At 43.9% G+C, this 22,609-nt stretch overlaps 2 protein-coding genes across 5 annotated transcripts in view; one reads left to right on the top strand and one right to left on the bottom strand.

Annotated features, from left to right (window-relative positions):
* Window positions 1-22,609, bottom strand: part of LOC126053468 (dynein intermediate chain 3, ciliary) — a 235,617-nt gene that overhangs the window by 3,435 nt on the left and 209,573 nt on the right. The window lies entirely within an intron of this gene.
* LOC110376997 (uncharacterized) lies at window positions 997-8,785 on the top strand. Of its 4 annotated transcripts, none has more exons than XR_007512423.2 (5): window positions 997-1,245; window positions 1,364-1,532; window positions 2,573-2,652; window positions 2,779-3,080; window positions 3,746-3,880. XR_007512423.2 is itself a non-coding variant. In XM_049852407.2 (4 exons), exons 1-4 carry the CDS (start codon window positions 3,035-3,037, stop codon window positions 6,127-6,129), a joined length of 1,086 nt encoding a protein of 361 aa, XP_049708364.1. In that variant the 5' UTR covers window positions 2,883-3,034; the 3' UTR covers window positions 6,130-8,785. The 4 variants fall into 4 exon arrangements, 2 of the variants coding, with proteins under 2 accessions (XP_049708364.1, XP_049708365.1); XR_007512422.2 differs by having other exon boundaries at window positions 3,705-3,843; XM_049852407.2 differs by lacking the exons at window positions 997-1,245; window positions 1,364-1,532; window positions 2,573-2,652 and adding exons at window positions 5,203-5,282; window positions 5,353-8,785 and having other exon boundaries at window positions 2,883-3,080; window positions 3,705-3,887.

Below are 22,609 nucleotides of genomic sequence, written 5' to 3'. Positions count from 1 at the left end.
ACCAAATTAGGTAAACGTTTTTTGACTTAACATTAGATTTTGTTCAAGCGATTAAATCGCCAGTAATTTCATTTTATTCAATACTAGCTTCTGCCAGCGGTTTCACCCGCATCCCGTGGAAACCACTGCACGAACCCGTATAAAAAGTATATGGGCTATCTAAACCTGAAATAATTTTTCAAATCGGACCAGTAGTTCCTGAGATTAGCGCGTTCAAACAAACAAACAAACTCTTCAGCTTTATAATATTAGTATAGTATGTAGTATAAAAATTAAGTTTTAGATTTAGAACACCATTTATGAGTCAGTCATTACAAACAACTGAAATTCTCTCTTGAAAACTGACAGCTGTCAACTGGTCTAAACATTCGATACTCCCAACTTCATCTCTGCTTTACATATCTTCTCTCTCCTGCCCTGTTCCCAATTTTACTTGGGGACGGCGCAATATGTCATTCTTTTCCATTTTCCCCTGTCAATCGTCATACTGACACTCACTTCCTTCCTATTCATGTAATCTTTTAGGCAATCCATCCATCTTTTCTTAGGTCTTCCTCTTCCTCTCCATCCATCTACATTCATACTTAGCGCACACTTTGTTGCATGCATATCATCCCTCCTCATTATATGCTCATACCATGACAATCCTCTACTTCTTATCTTTTCTTCTCTGCTTTACATGTGATGTTGTAAATTATAAAAACGAAAAATGGCTAAACCATTGAATGGATAAGGTTATTTTTTTACCATAGAATATCATAAATTATGTTTGATAGGATTTAATGTGATTAGGTACGACCAATGGGTACGACACACCCTGTAAAGATGGCCCATAGACTTTGGGCCATAGATGTCTGGTTGGTTGTTGATAGTAAACACTGACCTCTATATTTAAGTAAAGGTTTATTAAAAAAAAATAGTACGTTGAAGTGACGTGTTTGTGACGTGACCGGTGATGGATCGGTGTGGTTACTTGTCAAAGCCATGTCAAAGCGCATGAAGTTCGCCACAGTGCCGTGACACTGCCGATGGCGCTTTATTTATCTAATTTGTTTTAAAATCACATTTCTTTGTGGCGAAATAGTATTTTGCACAGTATCTACATATAGGTATCCGGTTTGGTGCGATATATGCGATGTTGGTCTGAGGCGGCGCGGCATGGCGCAGCTCGGGCGGTTCCCGCTGTTCCGGCTCGGCACGCTGCTGGCGCGCCAGCTCAGCGTGCCCGTCGCACAACGGATCAAGGTGCGCCCACTGCATCACCTGTACCCTGTAGCTTGCATTGTGATATTTACTATATTTAGGAAATGTATTGTAGTGTATGTGTAATAGTTGAGTGAGTATATGGCACCGTGTGCGGCAGAGGTACGCGGTGCACAGCCCCGTGGTGCGGCGCGGCGTGCGGCGCGCGGGGCGCTGCTTCCACGCGGCCGAGCTGCGCTTCCGGCTGTGGTCGCTGGCGCTGCGGCCGCCGCGCGACCTGCCCTCCATCTCCGACCAGGCCGCGCTCGACACCGGCGCCAACATCCTCGGTACCCGCTCCCACTCCCACTCACATGCTTGTACTCAATCGATATCACGACATATTCTACGGAACAACGACAATGCAATCACTTGTACATGATGATGTTGAACGTTTTGACCATCATAGCAGTTCGCTGAAATATGAAGGAGAATGACCAAAATACGTCTAGTAATCTTTCAAAAACGAAAATCAAAATAACATAGAAATTATTTCTTACAAGCTTTTCACTTCAAAAAACTTTGTTTTCCCATCAGGATTTTCTTTTTAAGTAAAAGAGAAAATTAACGATAGCTAGATATTTCCGTATCAGATTACGATCGACGTTTCGTTCTCATCGTTTGTACTACATACTTACGTAAGTATGTATAAGCCTTTAGCCAAAGATTGGTCGTGTTGATATAATAATATACCTAAATCATTATTTATGATAGTAAAATAATTCTTTATAAAAACATAACTCTTATATTTTATATTTCATAATTCTGTTAAAATAATACTTATTTGTGTTCCGTATCACGCAAATACAAACTGTCAGGGCATATTGACAGACGCCTGCGCTGTGGCGACCGTTACTATTTTGATTCACCAGAATTCTATATATGTTACAAATACAAATATTCTTGAATACAAATATTATGTTGTATTTTTGAATTATTTTGTGTACTGTAATCATGTCGATGCTTGATTCTATTTAATGTTAATCGATACCGGTGGTAATGCGGAAATGTGAGGACTTATTGTTAAAGTTCTGGGTAGTTAGGTACGTGATTTTTAGGTTATCTCCGTTTTTTGTCCAAATACTCCAAAACCTGGGTTTTTGTGAGAAAATTAACACTTCTAGGCGACTTCTAGATCGAAAGTGGATAAAGTGTAGACGGATTTCATATATGTATATGTATTTATTTGTTCATTCTCCTTTAGATACTCTAGATTACTTTATTACTTTAGATACTCCATACCTTTAGATAAACACAATGCGAGCCCAGGTGGTCTGCGTTGCAGAACCTACCAAGTTCGGAAATAGTTACAAGTGAGCTTACTTGTCAGGTGAAGCAGCAGTATTCGCCTTGGGTGGTCTTATCGTTGTTCTGGAAGTAAACAGACAAGCGATCAAGCAGGAGGACAAGGTTCGTATAGTTAACAAACAAATATAAAAGTTGCGTGTGCGGCAGTGAGCAAGCGTGTGCGCGGCAGTGAGCAAGCGTGTGCGGCAGTGAGCTAGCGTGTGCGGCAGTGAGCAAGCGTGTGCGCAGGTACTGGAGGAGGAGTCGCGCTGGCTGGCGCTGCGGCTGTCGCTGGAGGAGCTGCGCCGCGAGCTGGCGCTGCAGCAGCAGGATATCGACCGGCTGTTCGCCACGCTGCGCCGCCTCGCGCCAGACCAGACCCCGCCGGCGACGCCACACGGACCTCCAGAGCTTCAGCCGCGATCCAAGGCCGAGGGCATTCCACCTCCAAAGTCACAGTGTGATTAACCGTCCAGTTCACGGTGAAATCCACAGCGAAGACAGAATGCATTGGGCCCCCAACAGCTTTATCTCAAGGACCATCATTTGCCGTATGTGATTGACAGATCCTAGTATCATTTAAGCAGACTCTAGCTAGAACATAAAAAACTCGGAAACTTAAACATGTCTTAATATCTTAATACCTTAAGATTAAGACTAAAGTATTTAGGTAATGAATGTGTAAGCCATCGGTGCTGACTATAGGCTCTGAAATGCAGTCTGAAGGCCTAAAGTGCCCCGTTATAAAGCTTAAAGTCTCTCCACTTCCTATTAGAAGGTTAAGGGAAGGATCATATCCGACTAGACATGTGTCGCGTATTATCGGTCGTTTAACGCCCAAAACAGACAAATATTCGATACTTAAAACATTTAATCATTCACACCTAACCGATGATGCGTTAGTGCATACATTTACGATACGCTCGACGCAGTTCCCGTCAGATATGTATGCACCTTCCCTTATGCTCGGAATTTGAAATGATATCGAATCGGAGATACTGACAGGTGCCCGAGAAGACCAACAAGGTGGCCTATGTTCACAAGTTGACGAATTCAGATGTGTTTATGGTTTGCTTTTATTCCGTAATTGTTGCCTACGTGTTTCTGTTTACTACTTACGTTATTTAATGATATAGTCACAAAGTGTAAATGGTCAAATTAAGGTATATGTATAGGGTGTTCGTTAAATGCGAGTAATTGCTGTGTTGGCGAGCAGGCGTGTCGCGATTGGGCACGGGCGGCGCGGCGGCCGGCACAGCGCCGCAGCATGTGTCGCGCGGCGGGAGTGCTGCTCGCGCTCGCCTCGTGCGCCGCGCTCGCCGTCGCTCTGCCCGACAACTGTGGCGTCGCTCATTACGGTCAGTTTGCTTCTCATCCCTCTTTTTCAGTACCCAACACTCAGATCCTTTCAGAACGACAGGTCTAATTATTTTTTATTCATACATATTTGCATATTTTAATCTTCAATTTGAAGGGCATCCGTGGATCGCAAATTGTACCTGTGATCTATCGCCACTTCATCCATCCGCAATTGATTCGATGCGTAACGTCTCGGTCCACTTCGCCAGACTGTCTGGACGAGTGAACCGAAAGTCGGAGCAGACGGGTATAGTTTGACAACTAAACAGATAGGTAAACTGTTCTCTTATAACGAGATCAGCCAGCAGTGCACGAGCATTTGCGCAGACACAAGTATACTAATTAGTTAATTTGTTACCAAATACTTGAAGACGAACGCCGCCAATATGTCCTGCATATATAGTTTAGGCGCATTTGCGCAGATAAAGGTGCACTCATTATTCCTTCCTACTCATAGTCCCATGAGACGGTAATCCGAGACGACCGGACCTACATTTATGTTCTTTCCGATGCACGGGTGTGTCAATCACCGACTTCCAGGCTTTGGGCTGCTTTGTCAAAGTTTCCAAAACAAAACGGTTTTTGTCTGTCTGTTTGTCTGTCTGTCTGTTTGTATGTTCGTTATAGAAACAAAAACTACTTGACGGATTTTGACGAAACTTGGTACAATTATTCTTCATACTCCTAGGCAGGTTATAGGATACTTTTCATCACGCTACGATCAATGGGATCAGAGCAGTGAAGGGAAATGTTGGGAAAACGGGAGAAGTTACTCCATTTTTTAAGCTTCCGTCGCGTGTTCAGCATAATGGTTAAAGCTACACAGAAACCATGTATCACGGAAATGTTCTCCTTAAAATTATGTAAAAAATATATCATGACATCGTATGTCTATCTTTTATGGTTGGCTCACAATAACACGTGTAACTCTCGATAGCTTAACAGTTCAGAGCTTTCTGATTATATTTGTCTATTACGTTTAACTTTATGTGAAGAAGTAATAGGTCCGCATAGATTTAGATAATTGGATAGGCTGGTGTTTATTATTTCTTCCTCTTTTTGCACAAAGTCCGAATCTAACGCGGACGAAGTCGCTGGCAGAAGCCAGTACTAACTAAATTAATGTATACTTAATGTGACAAAAATTAAACAAAACATAACGTTCAACATCTTTAACAATAAGCCGACCTAGAACCTGGACCCAGCCCATTGGCGTCATGACCTCCATGACTCTCCCTCAATTTAAGTATACCGTACTGTACCGTATAGTTAAATGGCGCTTGCCACTCTAGCTTAGTGTTGTGTCGCGCGCAGGTCACCCGACGGGCGCCGCGCAGCGCCTGGTGCAGACGCGGCTGGGCCCCGGCCTCGCCGACTGGACTGTCCGCGTGCCCGTGAGTACCTCCCCCCCGCCCCTCCAGCCCCCGCACCCCGCCCCGTGAGTAACGCGACGACGCTCCGCAGGTCCCGCCGTCGTGCCGCGACGCGACTATCACCGGCGTCGAGATGGTGGTGTGTGACGCCGACGCGCCGCCCAACGTGTCCATGAGCGACGCGCTGACGGCGCGCGTGCACCGCCCCGGCAACCTGTCCGACAGCGCCGCAGTCAACGTCACCGTGCACTGCGTGCCGCCCGATGCGTCTGACACCGCCACGCTCGCGCCGCACCTCGCCACCACGTCGGTGCACCACGCCGACACCAGGTCCACGTACGGCTCCAAGGAACTAGGCTCCAAAGATCATGTTTCCACAGAAATTGTCACGTCCGGCTCGGAGCCAAACGATGTCAAGTGGAATGAATGGACATCAACTGCAGCGACGACAACATCCACCACCACCACGACCACGCCCCCGTTACCACCCACGCCAAGAGTGACCGCGCCTCCTACCGTGGCATCTACCACAGAACAGGTGCTTCCAACACCCACAAAATCAAAACACTCCAAGAAAAAATCACCACACACACTTAAAGTTACCATAAAAATTACACCTGAGTCAGAAACATCCATAAACGACGAGCAACCGCAGACTTATAACGTAGAGCTGCCGGCGGTGCAGTCCCGGCAGTCGCTGCCGGCGGCGGGCGCGGCGGGCGGCGCGGGGAGCAGACAGGACGCGCTGTACGGCGCGCTGCTGCAGCGGCAGCTGGCGCGCGCGCGGGCGCTGCCGCTGAGCTTGCTGGGCCCGCACACGCTGCTGCTGCCGCGCCGACACCCGCTACTGTATTGGCCACACTTCTGACACTTGCTAATACTTACATATTTCTACTGTGTATGTTGCGAATGATAAAATCTACTTTTCTTTTACAATAAGTAATTTCTTCAATTTGACGATCTTCTAGAAATGGGGTCTCGTTTTTCCCTACGATTAGTGGGCCATGTTGTGTCAATAGTTACTGGATCTCGTGCATTGTTTGATGAAGTAACTAATATGAAGTACCTAATCTAAGTTTTCATAAGCACTTATAAATAATAATATATTCAGTTGTAATGAACAATATGAAACATTTAAAGTTATTAGAGGGTGGTGCGCGGCGCGGGACGGCTGATTGCGTCCGCCGCGTCACAATGCGCTATTGTTGGGAAACAGAAATAAATACAAACACAAAAGAAGACGCTTTCTTGCTATAATGAGGACGACGCGGAAGCAAATAGTTTTATGTCGCGCGCTGCATTCTGTCGCCGGCGAGTTGCGCCGCGAGCGGTGCCTGCCATACCTGTGCCACGGATACAGCTCTTCTAATGCATTGTGTTTATACGTCCTATAATTATAATAAAGAGGAAATAGTTTTCTGATTGTTTTCTTGTACCCTAAAGGCCCTGAAGCTGCTGAACAGATTTAAAAAATCTTTCACTGTTAGGAGGCTACACTATCCTCGGGTGACAAAGGCTGTATTTTATCAGGTTCGAGAAGATATTTCCACGGACACAGGTGACACTGCAGGAAACAGCTAGGTATTCAATAAGTGTGTGTCAGACGGCAGGAGCAGTGTGACGTCACGGTCATGCGCGCGCTGCGTGTGCGCTTTCGCGCCGCTGATTTGGTGCATATAGACAAATAACACAATTACACGGCCCATGTAACTCCGGTGTTGCGTGCACATACTTACAAGTACCGCTATTTATTTATGTGCATGTAGAATACCTATTTAGCTAAGTGAAAACGTTTATCGTAACTACATACAGTCGCGTGTGTGGTCACGTGCACGCTGCACGCACGGCGCGGGCGACGCTGCCGGCTCGCGGGCGGGGAGGCGGGGAGGCGGGGGAGGTTCAATGTTACTACTCCATTGTTACAATGACAATTTATTGTAACTTTGCACTTTTGCTTTTTGTTGATTGTTGCGACCGGACGCTCATAGGATTCAGACTCTCAATGGGGCTGTGGGTACTTCTATCCAATATGGCCGAAAATGTAACGCGGTGTCCTGCGTGAGCGACGAACGCGACGCGACGCGACGCAACACGACGCGACGTAATGCGACGCGATGCTATACGCGACAAATGTCCTACGTGATTTTGGTCATTACTTCTCAAATCATGGATAAATACAGTACCATTTTACTTGAAAGTTCATATTTAAAGACGAGATAAACGATTTCTATAATGTTTATGTTTTTTCTCCCACAACAATCTTTATTCACGCACTGCGGCGATCAACGCTTCTGAAAAGTTCGTGGTGTCGCATCTGGTCGCCTTCAAAACAAGTTCGCGTTACACACGGCACGGCACGGCGCGGCGCGGCACGGCACGGCGGCAGCGCGTTTATCAGGTCGCCGCGGATTGATTTACATGTTCCTCGCGCCACACACATTACTCTTGAAAATATTTCAGTCCTCGTCAAAAAATAATGAACGTTTGAAAATGATGCTCAGATTAACGGAGAAGAATTAGACGGCCGGAACAAATGACTAACATGAAGTGGTGAGACGTGAGCGCGCGTCGCGACCACGCGCTGGCTGCAGCCAGCCACACCCTTGTATCTGTTACTCACGCACATTCCGCGTCCAGATATAAATCAGTGCACTAATATACTTAATAAAGAAGAAACATTTCTTTGTCTGTTTATAACGTAAAGGATCCGAAACTATTGAACCAATTTGAAAATATATTTTACTGTTGGATAGCTTCAATATTTCCGAGTAACAAGGCTAATATTTTGTCCCTGTACGGGAAGAAGTTCCCACGAAACGCGGGTGAAACCGCGAGAAAACGGCTAGTAGCTAATATTTTAATATCAATATTATATTAGCATAACGCGAAAGTGTAATGTGCCGAAATTTTGTGTTAGCAATAACAAAACCTACTTAGGAATATGCATTTTGACAGTAAAATTGTATTAAAGTAAAACTATATTGGCCTTACCACAAAAACTTTAACCCTTTAACCCCTGTTTTACACTTGTCTAATAAAATTTTGGCTGCAAAATGAACCATATGTCAACGTCATAATTTGTCATTTTTTTAGACAAGGCATAAACCATGCATCATTGACATATATTCTAGCGATAGACAAGAACATCCATACAAATAATTTACCCGCTTATGTCGTCTGTTGACATCTCGTTGACGTATTATGACATGTCATCATCATCAGCCTATCGCAGTCCACTGCTGGACATAGGCCTCTCCAAGTGCACGCCACTGAGATCGATTTTCGGCTACTCGCATCCAGCTCCTGCCAGCCGTCTTGCGCAAGTCATCACTCCATCATGTCATCAAGACATGTAGTCATCCTCATTGATGTTAATTGCTGAAGTGTCGCTCGTATTTTGCCTACATTTTTCATTACTCAAAAAGTTTATATCTAAGTGAATTCAAAATCATGTAATATATCAAAAAGTTTATTTATATCTAATTGAATGCAAAATCATGTAATATATTAAAACCAGGAACTTATTTTTAGAGTTTTTAATATTAATTACGATGTTTTTTTTTCTTAAGAGGGCTATCACAAATTTTCGCGAATTTAATTATTTTTTCTTGAAAGTAAGAACATACGATGACAAAGTGATGTCTGTTTTCATTGATATTTTACCTACTGCCAGTTTTATGGCACATCTGTTTCTGCACGATTTTCTTAATCCATAATTTAAGATGGCGGGCGGGAACAAATTAATGCATATTTGTAAAATTGAATTATAAATGAAAAGTATGATATACAAGCGTTGTAATAGCATGAACAGCGTGTCATTTTACTAACTTGACTCTCGAATAGTTTATATGTGTAAGTTTATACCTTGATATGTATTTTCTATTTTATAATTGTCGTTTCATAGACATCCATCTGACGCAGGCGTCAAAATCGCTCTGATTTGCCATTTTGGGCACTGCATAGTAGTAGGGGAGGCCTAGAAGGGATTTCGGGATTTACTCAAGCGCGGCAGATTAGTATATAGGGAGGTACCTATTACCCCATTTAACACCTCCACCAAATATAAGCCCTGTATATGCAGCCGCGCGTCTAGAATAAAGGATCAGATTAGTAAAAAAAAAATTATCATCTGACATTCTCCAGCGCGTCAGATTAAGATAGGGTAAGTTAGTTATATGCTAAAAAGTGTATATTCGACTAATCTGACAATTTGCGATTGACGATAAGAAGTAGGAAAGTTACAAACTTGTAAAAAAAAACGTCATCTTGACTTTCTCGAGCGCGGCTATTTTTTTTTTTATTTTGAAGGGAGTAATTCAACGTTCACGAAAAATATAAAATCTGACGATTCCCGTAAGCCGAAGTAAGGAAAATTAATCAATAAAGTTTAAAGCGTGCAGCTACGTGATGCCGGTATTCTCCTCCCAAGTTTCTATTCCTCTCTCTCTTTTTAGGGTTCCGTAGCCAAAATGGCAAAAACGGAACCCTTATAGTTTCGTCATGTCCGTCTGTCCGTCTGTCCGTCTGTCACAGCCGATTTACTCGGAAACTATAAGTACTACAGTGATGAAATTTGATGGGAATATGTGTTGTATGAACCGCTACAAAAATATGACACTAAATAGTAAAAAAAAGAATTGGGGGTGGGGCCCCCCATACATGTAACTGAGGGATGAAATTTTTTTTTTCGATGTACATACCCGTGTGGGGTATCAATGGAAAGGTCTTTTAAAATGATATAAAGTTTTCTAAAAAACATTTTTCTTAAAGTGAACGGTTTTTGAGATATCAGCTCTCAAAGTCGTAAAAAGTATGTCCCCCCCCCTCTATTTTTATAACTACGGGGTATAAAATTCTAAAAAAAATAGAGGTGATGCATGCTAATTAACTCTTTCAACGATTTTTGGTTTGATCAAAGTATCTCTTATAGTTTTTGAGATAGGTTGATTTAACTGTAATTTACGGAACCCTTCGTGCACGAGTCCGACTCGCACTTGGCCGGTTTTTTCAATTCAATTCATTTGCAATAAGTGTTAGTACATTTTGGGTCTTAAATAATCTACACTAATATTATAAAACTGAAGAGTTTTTTTTGTTTGAACTCGCTAATCTTAGGAAGTTACTGGTCATGGTATGCAGATATATTGTTTTTAACGAAGACGATTCATTTTATTGGATACTTTTGTTAAATACGTGTGCCTTCCAGTTGCATTGCTTGTCTATCGTGATAACGAGAAATACCGTTTCGTATACTTCGCCTTTTTATACAGGTCGTGGTGGTCTAGTCATCCGGTTAACATTGGCTCTACTCTGCATAACGTGGTTCACAAATTACGCGCGTAGTGTCGCTTCATCAATGAAAGCAACTGCTATCTCTTTCTATCTGTTCTGCAAAAGTGGCAACGCGCAACTCTAGTGGATGGTTTTAAACTAATAAATTAAGTCAAAATACGTATTTTTTTTTGTATGAAAATAGCTGGGAAAAAGGCTGGGCAGATTATTTAGATTTTAGATTTATCTATGGGTATTAAATTGAATAAAATTAGTTTTTGTAAGATTTACGCGTAGATTATTTCCGTCAAGCCATGTTATTATAGATACTATTGTATTGTTTATGACACATGTCATTATAATTAAATGTAATTATTATAGAAATGTATGTAATGTATGAGCAGATTGATACACTCCGCTAATAGCAATGTCATATATATCATTGTATGTGCCTTCTTATCGAGAACGACCTTTATTATAACAGCTTTGTTGAAATGTTTGTCCGTTCTGAGATATACCTAGATCAAAAAGTGTGTAAAATGTGATAGTACTTACTGTACTTAGAAGACATACTCGTAGTGGCACTTAGATATTCCTTTAAAAACTTGAGATATCAATGGATTATTTAGTTTTAACTTTTACACACTTTTTGATCTATATCTCAGGACGGGCAAACGTCAACAAAGCTGTCATATTAAAGGTTGTTCTAGATAAAAAGGCCTATACAATGATATGTATGACATTGCTATTGGTGGAGTGTACGAGGTTCCGTATATTTGTGTCCATTGTCCTTTATGTTTTTCATACTTATTTGCTTATAAATAAAAGTTTTGTACTTCAAAGAATAGGTACATACTGGTTTATTTACTTGCAATTTTTTCAGTTCTTCAATTTGTTAAAAGGTTTGCAAAAAAACTTTCCATTGTCAGATTAAGCGAATTCCTCCAGATAATCGTCAGATTATAAGATGATTACGTTAAGGGTACATAAATGAACCATATATATCTTAATCTGACGCGCTCGAGTATTTCAAAATGGCGATTTTTTTTTGCAATTTCAAGTAATGGCCACGAGTTTAGGTCACGTCTAAATCGTCAGATTATTGCATAAGAGCCTTCGTTTTGGTTCACTTAACACCCCTTTTGATAATCTGACGCGCTCGATAAAATTTTTTTTTTCCCATTTTTAACCCTTACCTACTACCACCCCCACCATGAAAACAGTCAGATTAATATACGTATGTTTTCAAAATGACGTAGGACGTGCATGCTATTAATATCTGACGCGCTCGAGTATGTCCATGCAACTGTTTTTTTTTACATTTTTGAAAGTTTATAGCTGCTCCACCCACCGATGAAAGTGTGTGTATGTCAGGACATTTTTTTCTTCTTATCATCTAAGCTTCGCAATCTAATAGGTCTCATTGACGCTCGAGTCACTCCCGATTTAGCACTCTCGCCTCCCCTACTATAGTCTGCACTGCAGTTCAGTGTGGTAAGCTTTTTGTTCGGAACGTTCTATCTAGTACGTAGTACATATTATATCGATGCCATGCATAAACTGACGTTTAAAAGTTTTTGTGGTAAGACGGTATTTATTTAATATTTCTAAACATTACTTCTTCGCTTTGTGGTGTAAACCGCAGTCAGGGCAACTGATAAAATAATATATGATAAGAACAGCTGTGATAGTTATCGACAGTATACCGCGAGGCTGGTACAATCCCCGCGCGGAGCGACAGCGCGCTCAGCTCGCTAAGGCTATAAAACATTCGAATTACATTTATCTGGCACAGAAGACATATTCGATTAACGGCAGCGTCTTGCCGCGCCTCACCGCGCTTCACCGCGCCTCACCGCGCTTCACCGCGCCGCACCGCGCCGCACCGCGCCGCACACCGTTTGAATTTCATTTAAACTTACGAAACGAGTTATATAAATCCAGTTGAGGATAGCAAGCGGTTCGAAAGAGCCTCGCAGCGGAAAATGAAAAGTAATTCGCGTCGGATGAAAATACTAAATATGATATTGTGGCGGTAGGCGGCGCGGGCGCGGCGCGATGCGGCGCGGTGCGGGACAAACGCGTCGTCCGCTGTATCGCATTAAGAGCTCTAAACGGATTTAAGTGCGACGAGTCCGATTTTAATTTGTTGTCGTCGTCGGCGCTCCGTGACGTCACACCGGCCGACGCGCGACGGCTGCGAGGGATTCAGGTTTAAAGCCGCTTTATTACTGTTTGGGATTATTTACATAATGCTGGAAGATACAGAAAAACGTCTTGAGATTTCATTGCTTTAATGAAATGTTGAGACAAGCTGCTTCAGTGAACTTAAATTGTTCTGATAAATTAAGGAATATGGTGTTTGTAAAAACTGTAAAGACTATAGCTACGAACCTTTGTCGTCGAACTTTGAGTGTCACGTCAAAAACGAGTGTCCAGCGTTCTATTAATTATAGTAGTGCACAAGCTAATGTTTGAGTAATAATTTAGCGAAGTTGTGTACAAACAGTTCATCAGCAGATTAACCATGTCGGAATGATTGATCAACTGCTTTTAACTTTAGAATTGATGAGGGAGCGTGCTTACAGTACTAGCGCGGCACATTTTGGATCGCGGGTGCATCGCGACAGACGCCCGCGCCGATGGCCCTGCGCTCGCGCAGCGCTCGCTCGCAGTTAGCCGACTAGTTTAACATTAGTCAATGGCAATTTGGATGGATCTAGAAGGTATTATCATGTAGTAGACGTGAAGTAGTTTATTTCTGCACTTCTGTGACCGTCAACCCTTGAGTGCAATTCTGAATCCTAAAGACATGTGCGAGCCGTGAGTTGAGGAGCGAGCGCCGACAAGTGTCGCAACCCGTGACGACGCGCACGCGTGGCGTTGCCGGACCAACCCTGCCTGCCTCTCTTTCTCATATTCACCTATAGATCATCTCGACGGTTCCTTACTCATAGAACTGCTGTTACCTTAGTAGACATAAGATTCGTAAATAAATGTTTTAAATTGTTGACACCTTTGACAAAGACCCTTGTCAAAGTATGATATGCTAAAAATATGCGACAAGAAAGGGGAGCCTACTAGACAACCGAGTGTTAGCACCAATAATTACCAAATGAAGTAAATTGATACTCACATAAATAAATATAGGCAGCGTAACTGGTTTTTGTGGGCACTACGTGTGTGCGGCATTAGCAACGCAGCAAGCAGAACACGTGCGCACTTGCCGACTCGATAGTAGCCGAGCTTGTAACAGTGTCCGCGCGCTCAGCACAGCTGCGGGCTGCGGGGGGCTGCGGGGGGCTACTTACCGGCACTCCGCGGCTGTACATAGAGCATCCGTGCCACCGCAACGTAGCGCCGCGCCGTAGCACCGTAGCGCGTAGCTCGCAGCGAAGCTCTCATTTTTACAGAGATACGAAAAAACTGAACAGTGGTCGCAGCAAAGCTTGGTGAATACGCCTTATTCTGCGATAGTTCGCAAGTTTAACACAACGACGAGCTACACTGGTGTTGCGAACACTGATTTGAACTACACATTATAAGTAGGTAATGTAATTAACAGTAACCCATGGTAAAATTAATAATGTTGTTCATTAAAGAGAATTCGGTGCGGGATGCCCCGAGGAGCGGATTAACGAGGCTCTTCCTGAGTGGCCGGCGAGGCGAGGCGAGGCGAGGCGAGGCAGGCCTCGAGGCGCGCCAATTAAGAGGACACAAAGAGGCAAGCCGCGAGACCTGCCGGATAATTATTTGGAGGCGATGGGTTGAACTGTTATCTTTAGTGTTTCGTTATGATGTGTTGAGGATTTGGGCGCGACGCTGCCGAGCGCGCGAGTGCGCCCACTCCACGGCGTGACGCGCGACACGCGCGACATGCGCGGTTGTGCGATGCACTAGTGACCAACTGACGAGGCGTGGATTATGGCTTAGTGTCGGAACTACTTTCATCGAACGACTTTATAAATTAGTTCTTCAAAAACATTAACTTTATAAGATTTTTTTAATTTATAATCGCGTGTAGGTGCCGGCAGCTGTAGGTCCTCGTCTCTCACCAGCTGCTCGACGAGTTTCAGCTGATCTTTATAATAATGTGATGTGTAGCATTCACTTAACATTGTTGCTTTATAAACGTTGTACACAGACGACAGTCGCTGTAGACTTCCTTAAAATAAACAACAGAATCAGGCGTTACTTCGCGGTATTTGTAGGTGTGTAATATTAACACTTTCTACATGTTCTTCTCTCTACCAAAAATACGATTTTTGCATAGATGTTGCTTAGTACTACGTGAATAGTTATCAATTAAAGGAGGACAGCTACAAAGGGGGGTCGCTCCGCGCTATTACGTCGGTGTCCAGCGTCCAGCAGCCACAGGCCATCTCGCACATTGCTTCAATTAATTCCACTACGAATATATTCAAGTCACGTGTCACCCCCCCTGCCCCTCCCCCCCTCGCCCCCCTCGCCCCGACGGAGGCCCTTTCATGTGACATCGGAATTATAATCTGTAATTGATTGTCCTTACAGAAAGTTAGTGAGTCCGCGTCCGCGGTTACCGGCTCACAAATCGTGCCTTCAACTGTCGGCGTCGGCTACACTCCAGTCACACGAATTGGCGCTTCCTATGAAATTATATTTGGGTCAATATCTTTGTATTGAGGGAATTCTTACGAAGGATAACAATACTTATTGAATGGAATGTGGTAAACAGTGCTATGGACTTTTTCTGAAGATAAGAGATCCGTTTGCATTAAAGTTTTCTTATTTGATGCGTATCATATATCTCGCAGTATGTGCGTATGTAACACGAGAGACTCCACGCTGCGAGTACTAGCCGGGTGCTTGTACCGACTGCGCAGAGTTGGTCACGTGGTGCAGCGGCGTGACAGCTGTCAGTGCACGGAGGACGTACAGCATGATGATCAGGAAGTGTTGCACCCAAAGCCACGAACTAATCCTGTTACTGTGAACTGTTTCAAGTTATTTTCATTAGAGGCGGCTTTGTGTGCGGACTGCAGGTGGAAACTTTTAATTGACTCCGTTTGTACGTTCTGTGCTGTACGAATAAAATAATGAAATAAACTGCTGAGAGCGCTTCCCCCCCCTCCCCTCCCCGCCCGTCTCACCTCGCACCCCGCCACGAGGGAATTCATTTCAGCATTAACTGGAAATAAACATATTTGTTTGAAGGAGTCAAAGCATCGCGAACACGAATAGCGCACGTGACAAGTTGCAGAACAATATCTCAGTAGCTGTAGCTGAACATACTCAGCAGTGTTACATAGCCGCTCAATGTAGTCTGTAGTATAAGTAGTATGTACCGTCACGTCGAGGCGACACTCACTTGGTAGCATTACACTGTAATCTATGAACGTTGCTCTTAAAAGAAATCTGGAAACAGGTTCGAAGATCAGTGGCAGGTAAGCTCTTCAGAATCAACCACTAACCCACGTGTGTGTGTGTGTGTGTGCAGTCACAGCGGCGTGTAGTGGCGAGCTGTCATGTTCTCATTAGAGGAAGCCGCGGTAACCGCGTTACCGAACTTAACTCGCGCTGCCAACTGCAGTTATTACTTTAAACCGGTTACCGGCCGCGTCCGCTACGTGTGCTACGCCGTAGCGGGGCTACATTATCATGTTGTAGCAGTGCGCTGCGCCGCTACGGACGGGACCCGGCTTGGGAAATCGCCACTTTGTCAGACGGTTCATGTCAACGAAACAAGCATGATGTGCAATGTACTACATACTACTCACCACGTGGTACATGCTACTAACTATGTAATTGAACTGCATATTCAACCAACGTAATTTATTAATTTCTCAAGACCAACTGAATTTAATTGAATCATTCGGTAAGAACAAAATTGTATAAAATCTATGAGCAGAACTGAATTAGATTGCTGTTACGAAAATACGCGGCTGTCGTTCATTTGTCATTTGTTTGTTTGTTTGAGTAGCATTTGTTTAGCAATACCTAATGTTCTTATAATTTGGATAAAGTTTGGCGGAGTTTAGTTCGTCACTTGTTACATTACCGTGTGAGTGCGCACGCGCACCCGCACGCGCTCGTGTATTGTAGGTATGTATATACTACAACATCTATGGAATCATAACTATATTTGATTAGAAAGTCAGTGACAGTAGTCGCACCTTTATAGCAACAATTAAATAAAACTGCCTGCTCATACGCACATATGTACATTCATACGTACAGATTTACTCAAGCATATTTAGTTGTTACTTGCAAATTGTAAAATTCAGTATATTGATTAAAACTTTACATTGATCAGCTCAAACGAAGGATCTCTCAACTTGCCTGCCTTTGACTTGCCTAGGCAATTCAGAAACCGTCAGTCATGACTTGTTACACGAGCTGAAGTCTGTCAACGTTAACCTCGATACATAAGTTAATTCATCTGAAGTAATAACAAAAGAAGAACAATCTCATCACAAACAAGCCAGCCGAGCGCACAGCTCAGCGCCTCGATATAAAAGTGTCATTAAAATCTCATCAGGCGCGCCAATCAAGCGAACACTTTCTTATAGTTCATTCAATTAAGTTTAAAGCGCGTACACACCGGTAACCGGTACAGACATCAAGTACTTGTATTAAGGGCCACGTCCACCGACACTATCAATTTCCTTTTCTAAAAAACAACTGCTTACTTTGACAACTGAACGCGGTAATGACTAGAGTCCGGCCAGCTCGCCAGTTACACTCGCATGCTGAACAATAATGATGAAATATGTTGAAAGTGTCCGTCATGGCACCCATTATCCCAACGCAATTAAGTTGTACTAACAGTTGCAAGGCAAACTGCTCCTGCACACTTGCAGTCAAAACAAATAATAATATCCTGCCGCCAGGTGCTACAACTGCGGTGACATTAGTGTACTAGCTGATACCCGCGGTAACACCCGCGTCTCCAGGAAACAACATCCTGCACATGGACAAAGAGTTGCCTTCATGTCAAGCTTCGCCAAGGGAACATACACTTTTACGAACACGTTTATAATGTTAGTAGCATTATACAGGTACTCGTAAAAACTGTTACATTATGTTATATATACGAATGAAGAGCATTTTGTTTTCAAGCGATGTGGTGTTTAAGGAACGGTTTAATCCTTTGTACAGAGTAACAGTCGTTATGACTGCATGATGGATGGCAGCACTCTGCAGCTGTGCGCCGTCAACTGGCTGTGCTCCGCGCAGTGTGCTGACATGACGCGCGGCAGCACGGGGCGGAGTGGCGTCGCTCTCGTGCCGCGCCGCATCGCTCTCGCGTCGTACCGCGCCGAGCCGCGGTTACTATTTATCTAGTAATTGGCGCTACGATAGTGTTGCGATATCCGGCCGCTGCCCTTGTCCTGACCGATACCCACTTTGATCTGTTCGCGGCAACATTGAAATTACCAGGTTCCTTGCATTTGTTCCTGCATCTGTGTTCATTTATGAAGTTAGCATACAGTGCGTTACCTGCTGCATTGGGTGGATATGTCCACATTACATACAACTTGATTCAAAGACCTGTTCTAAACAAATAAATAAATGCAATAAAGTACAATGAGCGCGTGTCAGGCAGCGCGTGAGGTCTCACTGAATGTCGCACGTTTCGGTATTACGAACTATGTACTCGGTATTATTTTCTTAGTAATGATGAGAATTATGCTACAGTAAAAGTTGAGGTGTTTACGGTTTTCAATTGAGATTACCTTTGATGTATAGAATTTTATTGAAGGAGCATGTGGCGCGCGGTGCTGTGTGTTCACAAAGCGACTCGCTCGAGCGCGAGCTACTTCTCAGAACATCGGCATGCACCACTGGGAGCTACACTTTGATGTATTTAGACGCGGTTTTAGAAGACGCTTTTAACTGTGACTCGCACTGAGAACTCGCAGCCGCCGGGAGGTCACGTGGTCACGTGACACGGTGAGGCACGGTGCGGCACGGTGTGACACGGTGTGATATAGCACGGCGCGGCGCGTGCGGGGCCGCGATTAGCGCTACTAATTAACGTTATTCAATATTTGTTTGCAACGGAAAGGTTCATTACCCCCCTCCCGTCGCCCGCCCCCCCCACTCCCGCGCTCGCCCGCGCCGCGTCTCGTCCTAAGCAAATAGAGGAATTACGAGGACACACAAACAGACACGATGCTGATGAGTTTTTCTTATCATTTGCGCGACGCTGTGTTTGTGTGTTTGACTAACTGCTTGGATTTATGATTAATTGTTAAACATTGTCGTTGCGATAATTGTTATATTTGCTTAGCTCGATGAATTGTTTTTGGAGAAGCAGAAGGTTTCTCGATCCCACGTTATCTTTCGCGAGAAAGTTATCATCTCTTATTATTTACTGTTACTAGAGTTTTGCCAAAACTAGTAGTTGAGTACTGATCGCTGTCCGGTTTACTGTGGCATCATGTGCCGTGGACAGATCATTGACATCTCGTCAAGTTCGTACCGCGTCACTCAACCAACAAATGACTATCGCTTTCCCAGCCTACGCCACTCCGGTGCTACGCCAGTAATCGTAGCTCGTAGCACTTTGCTACGCCGTAGATCAAAGCACTAGAGTGCGTTCACCTGTGCGTGCATGTTCCGTGCACACAGCGGCAGGAACTAAGCGACCAAAACAAAAAACACTACAATTGGAACAAGTCCAAGCCATAAATAGTAATAACCACCGTCGGCGCATGACGTATAAAATACACAATAACATACGACCGCAGTTCGTATAATTACTTTGAAATTTATTTGGGCTTAAAATAATAAAAGAGTGTAGGAACCGGGCGGGTTTTAAATTTTCAGGTACAGTGGATAGCAGAATGGTAAATGTAATTTACGTGAGTGAGTACACACCTGTATAATGTAACGAATGTTGGGGATTTCGTAAAATGGACAACTCAGCAGGTATCCCGGCGCGCACGCACACGTGCACGCGGTGTGCACGCGGCGTGCACGCGATGTGCTTCTGCAGCGCGTGCGCCACTGAAGCGCGTGCTCCGCGACCGACACGTACTCCTCTAAAGCCTTCGGCTTCTGACACAACGCAACGTATTTTTACTGCCGTCGTGTTGTTGACGCAGGTGCCTCGCGCACACAACAAGTTGTTGGGGCTGAGTTCTGCCATATTAAATATTTAGACAATTCTCACAAACAATACTAAGATAAAAATGCTGTTTATATGTATAGTTCAATAGTTCAAAATAAAAGTTACAGATACAGTGGAGATTACAATCAAGTTGACACAATAGGATCTTTGTGACAACAATTGATCTAATTTAGTAAATGATTAATGAACTTAGAAATAACTTAAGACATAATCCATTGTATCCCCAGGCTTGTGTATGTGTGTGAGATGAGCGGAGCTTTGATCGCGCGCTGCAAGTAATGCGCGTTCGAGTCCCGGCCGCTGCTGTGTTCACATATTTGAGCAGGTTTAAAGTGCAGCCGCGACAATACAGTGCAGCTTCACTCGAGAAATATGCCCAATGAACGACACAATACACGGAGCACATCTTGTACGGTGGCTTGTTCTACATCTTTGTTTTGGCTTTCGATTTGTGATTTTTAACGGATGTAATCTTCTATAATATAAAAATGAATCGCAAAATGTGTTGGTAAGCGCATAACTCAACAACGCCTGGACCAATTTGGCTAATTCTTTTTTTGTTGTGATGTTATAAAAAATAGGGTAAAGTAGAGAAGTCAGTTGACGGGAGCGAAGCCGAGGGCAAAAGCTAGTGTCTTTTAAATATTATGTAAACCAATCACAGTTAGCTCGGTTGAATACTCGTTGGATGATATCAATTTATAAATATATACATAGTATTAATTATGTAACACGGAGTGAAGGGTGCGAATGTGTAACAGATATAGTAGTACCTACCTCATATAGGACACGTAAGTAACTGTGCTTACAGGCGGCGCACAAAGTAACAAGTTGTGACGAAGAAAACGACTTCACTAACTCCAGCAGTTAATGTTACAAAACTGATAGAGTTTAACTGTGAGAACCTAACCACCCAACCTGAGCAGATCTCGCGGCGCGGGGCGAGGGGGTGGGGCGCGGGGCGCGGGGGCCGGGGGAGGGGGTGAAAGTGGAAAATCACTGGAAATGCATCTGTACCCGGTGCAATAGAGATTTTTCCCGCGAATACAGCGGATTATACCCGCCGAGATATATAGAAGACATTCGGAAGAAATTCCTTTGACGACCATAAAAGACGTAAATCACGACTGCCAGCAAACAAATTCGGACCTTATTTCAATACATGTTAGAAACATTTCTGAATATGCGCCTGGTGAGTTGCTCGGGAAGTATGAAAACAAAGCTTAGACCGGGGCTGGAGGGCACTTAAACGCTGCTAGTTCGCCGAGTGAATTATTCGATGGCAAATGCTTTGTTCGCTTAATGCCCCTCGCTCTCGCCGCATGCACTGCGCACGCACACGACACGCGCTGTACTCATGATGCAACTAAGTTCTGATTACTTAAGTCACCACACTTAACTATTTAAGTATAATCATGATGTCTCAACATAGCACAAGTTTTGATCGCTTCGGAGCGATGTCACGTTCTGTTTATAGGGTAGTTGTCGCGCGTCGCGTACAGCGCGTACTAACTGGCGCGTTTAGTAGCCTCGCTGCTGCGAACAACACGTTACTTATGTACATTAGCGCACAACTTCCATATCCCAACATGCGATGCAAACTTATCGTAGTGAAGCGTCAGACTATCTCTCACGGATACTTTAGCGAAGATCTCGCGAAGTGTCCCGAGCACGACGCCTGTGAGCGAGGACACTTCATAGACCCTGAACAAATCTTCAGGTTAGCGAATGAGTATCTATTAAGCACACTATTAAAAATATACTTTAAATAAACTATCAAATAGATAGCTACTTTGAATCATCTTAAAGCATAGAATGACCGAAGCTAAAGAAGAAACAATGAGGATTGATACAAGAATCAATTAACTTGATATCGACATGTAAAGGGCCCCCCGCGCCTCTCTCCGTCCAATGGGCGATCAAACGCAGCTCTCCAAACAGCTCTCCTCGGCAACAATTATAAAACAATTAATTTCTTAAAAACCCCTCAGGAACAAACGTAATCCCCTTTTTTAAGAGCATTCCACAACGAGGAACAAAGGTACCGACCGCCGGCCGCGAATCAATTAATTCTTTGATTACCCGCGTTTTTCCAATCTTTCGTGGTCCCCCGCGCGCCGCCTCACCTCCGCGGATTCCTGTTTTACATCACAATGAACATTTTAATCGGCCCATTAAAACGAATGTCGGTAGTAGGAGGGTATCTGAGCAAAAAGTGTATCTCGTCGTAACCGCTAGTTATCCGGCATCGCTATCAGTGTCAGGTGTAGCGGCACCAGTCGTCGGCGCGGGGTGACTGCTCGCTGGTGGGTCAGTGGTGGTGTCACGTGATTGCAATCATGTTCACTCGCTAATTGTCGCGTGAAGGCGACCCACCGCCGGCACTTATCTCACAAAGAGGTACAGTGAAGTGGCGCTGATACCGAGATGTGGATATATGGCGCGGGGCGTTCACCTCGCACACCCGACATCATTTACTACTTTGTTCTATATTGCTCTAATACGACAATAACTCCATATTACTCTGCTTCAGCGTCTTGTATTGAAGATCTAAGTAACAAATAAATGTCTACGTCGACGTTTGGAAAATATTAAGGGCGAATTTTTGTTGACACTCTTTTGTGACACTCACTTGACTCATGCACAATGCTGGTGATCGTGCGAGGGCTCGCTGCTCGGCGACACGACACAGCGCGTGACACCCGCGCCGTGAGCCGGTGTCGGGTGTCGAGTGTCGGGACTATGAAACAATAACGTGAGCCGTTTCAAACATTGTTGTGAGTTGTAAAGTGAAGTACACGCGGTGAAACTATTCATATTGCCAGCTCACAGCTGAACACAAATACAACTTCTGAGTAGCGAGCATGTACGTGCGATACCTAACACAAACGTGTTCTTCCAGTTCAACTAACTTCTTGCTAACAATGTCATTTCAATCACATAATTGCTACTCCAATATATT

This window comes from Helicoverpa armigera, chromosome 6, assembly GCF_030705265.1.
Source record: "Helicoverpa armigera isolate CAAS_96S chromosome 6, ASM3070526v1, whole genome shotgun sequence".
NCBI lineage: Eukaryota > Metazoa > Arthropoda > Insecta > Lepidoptera > Noctuidae > Helicoverpa > Helicoverpa armigera.
The sequence above is the reverse complement of the archived record's forward strand: the minus strand, read 5'-3'. Positions and strand labels throughout refer to the sequence as shown.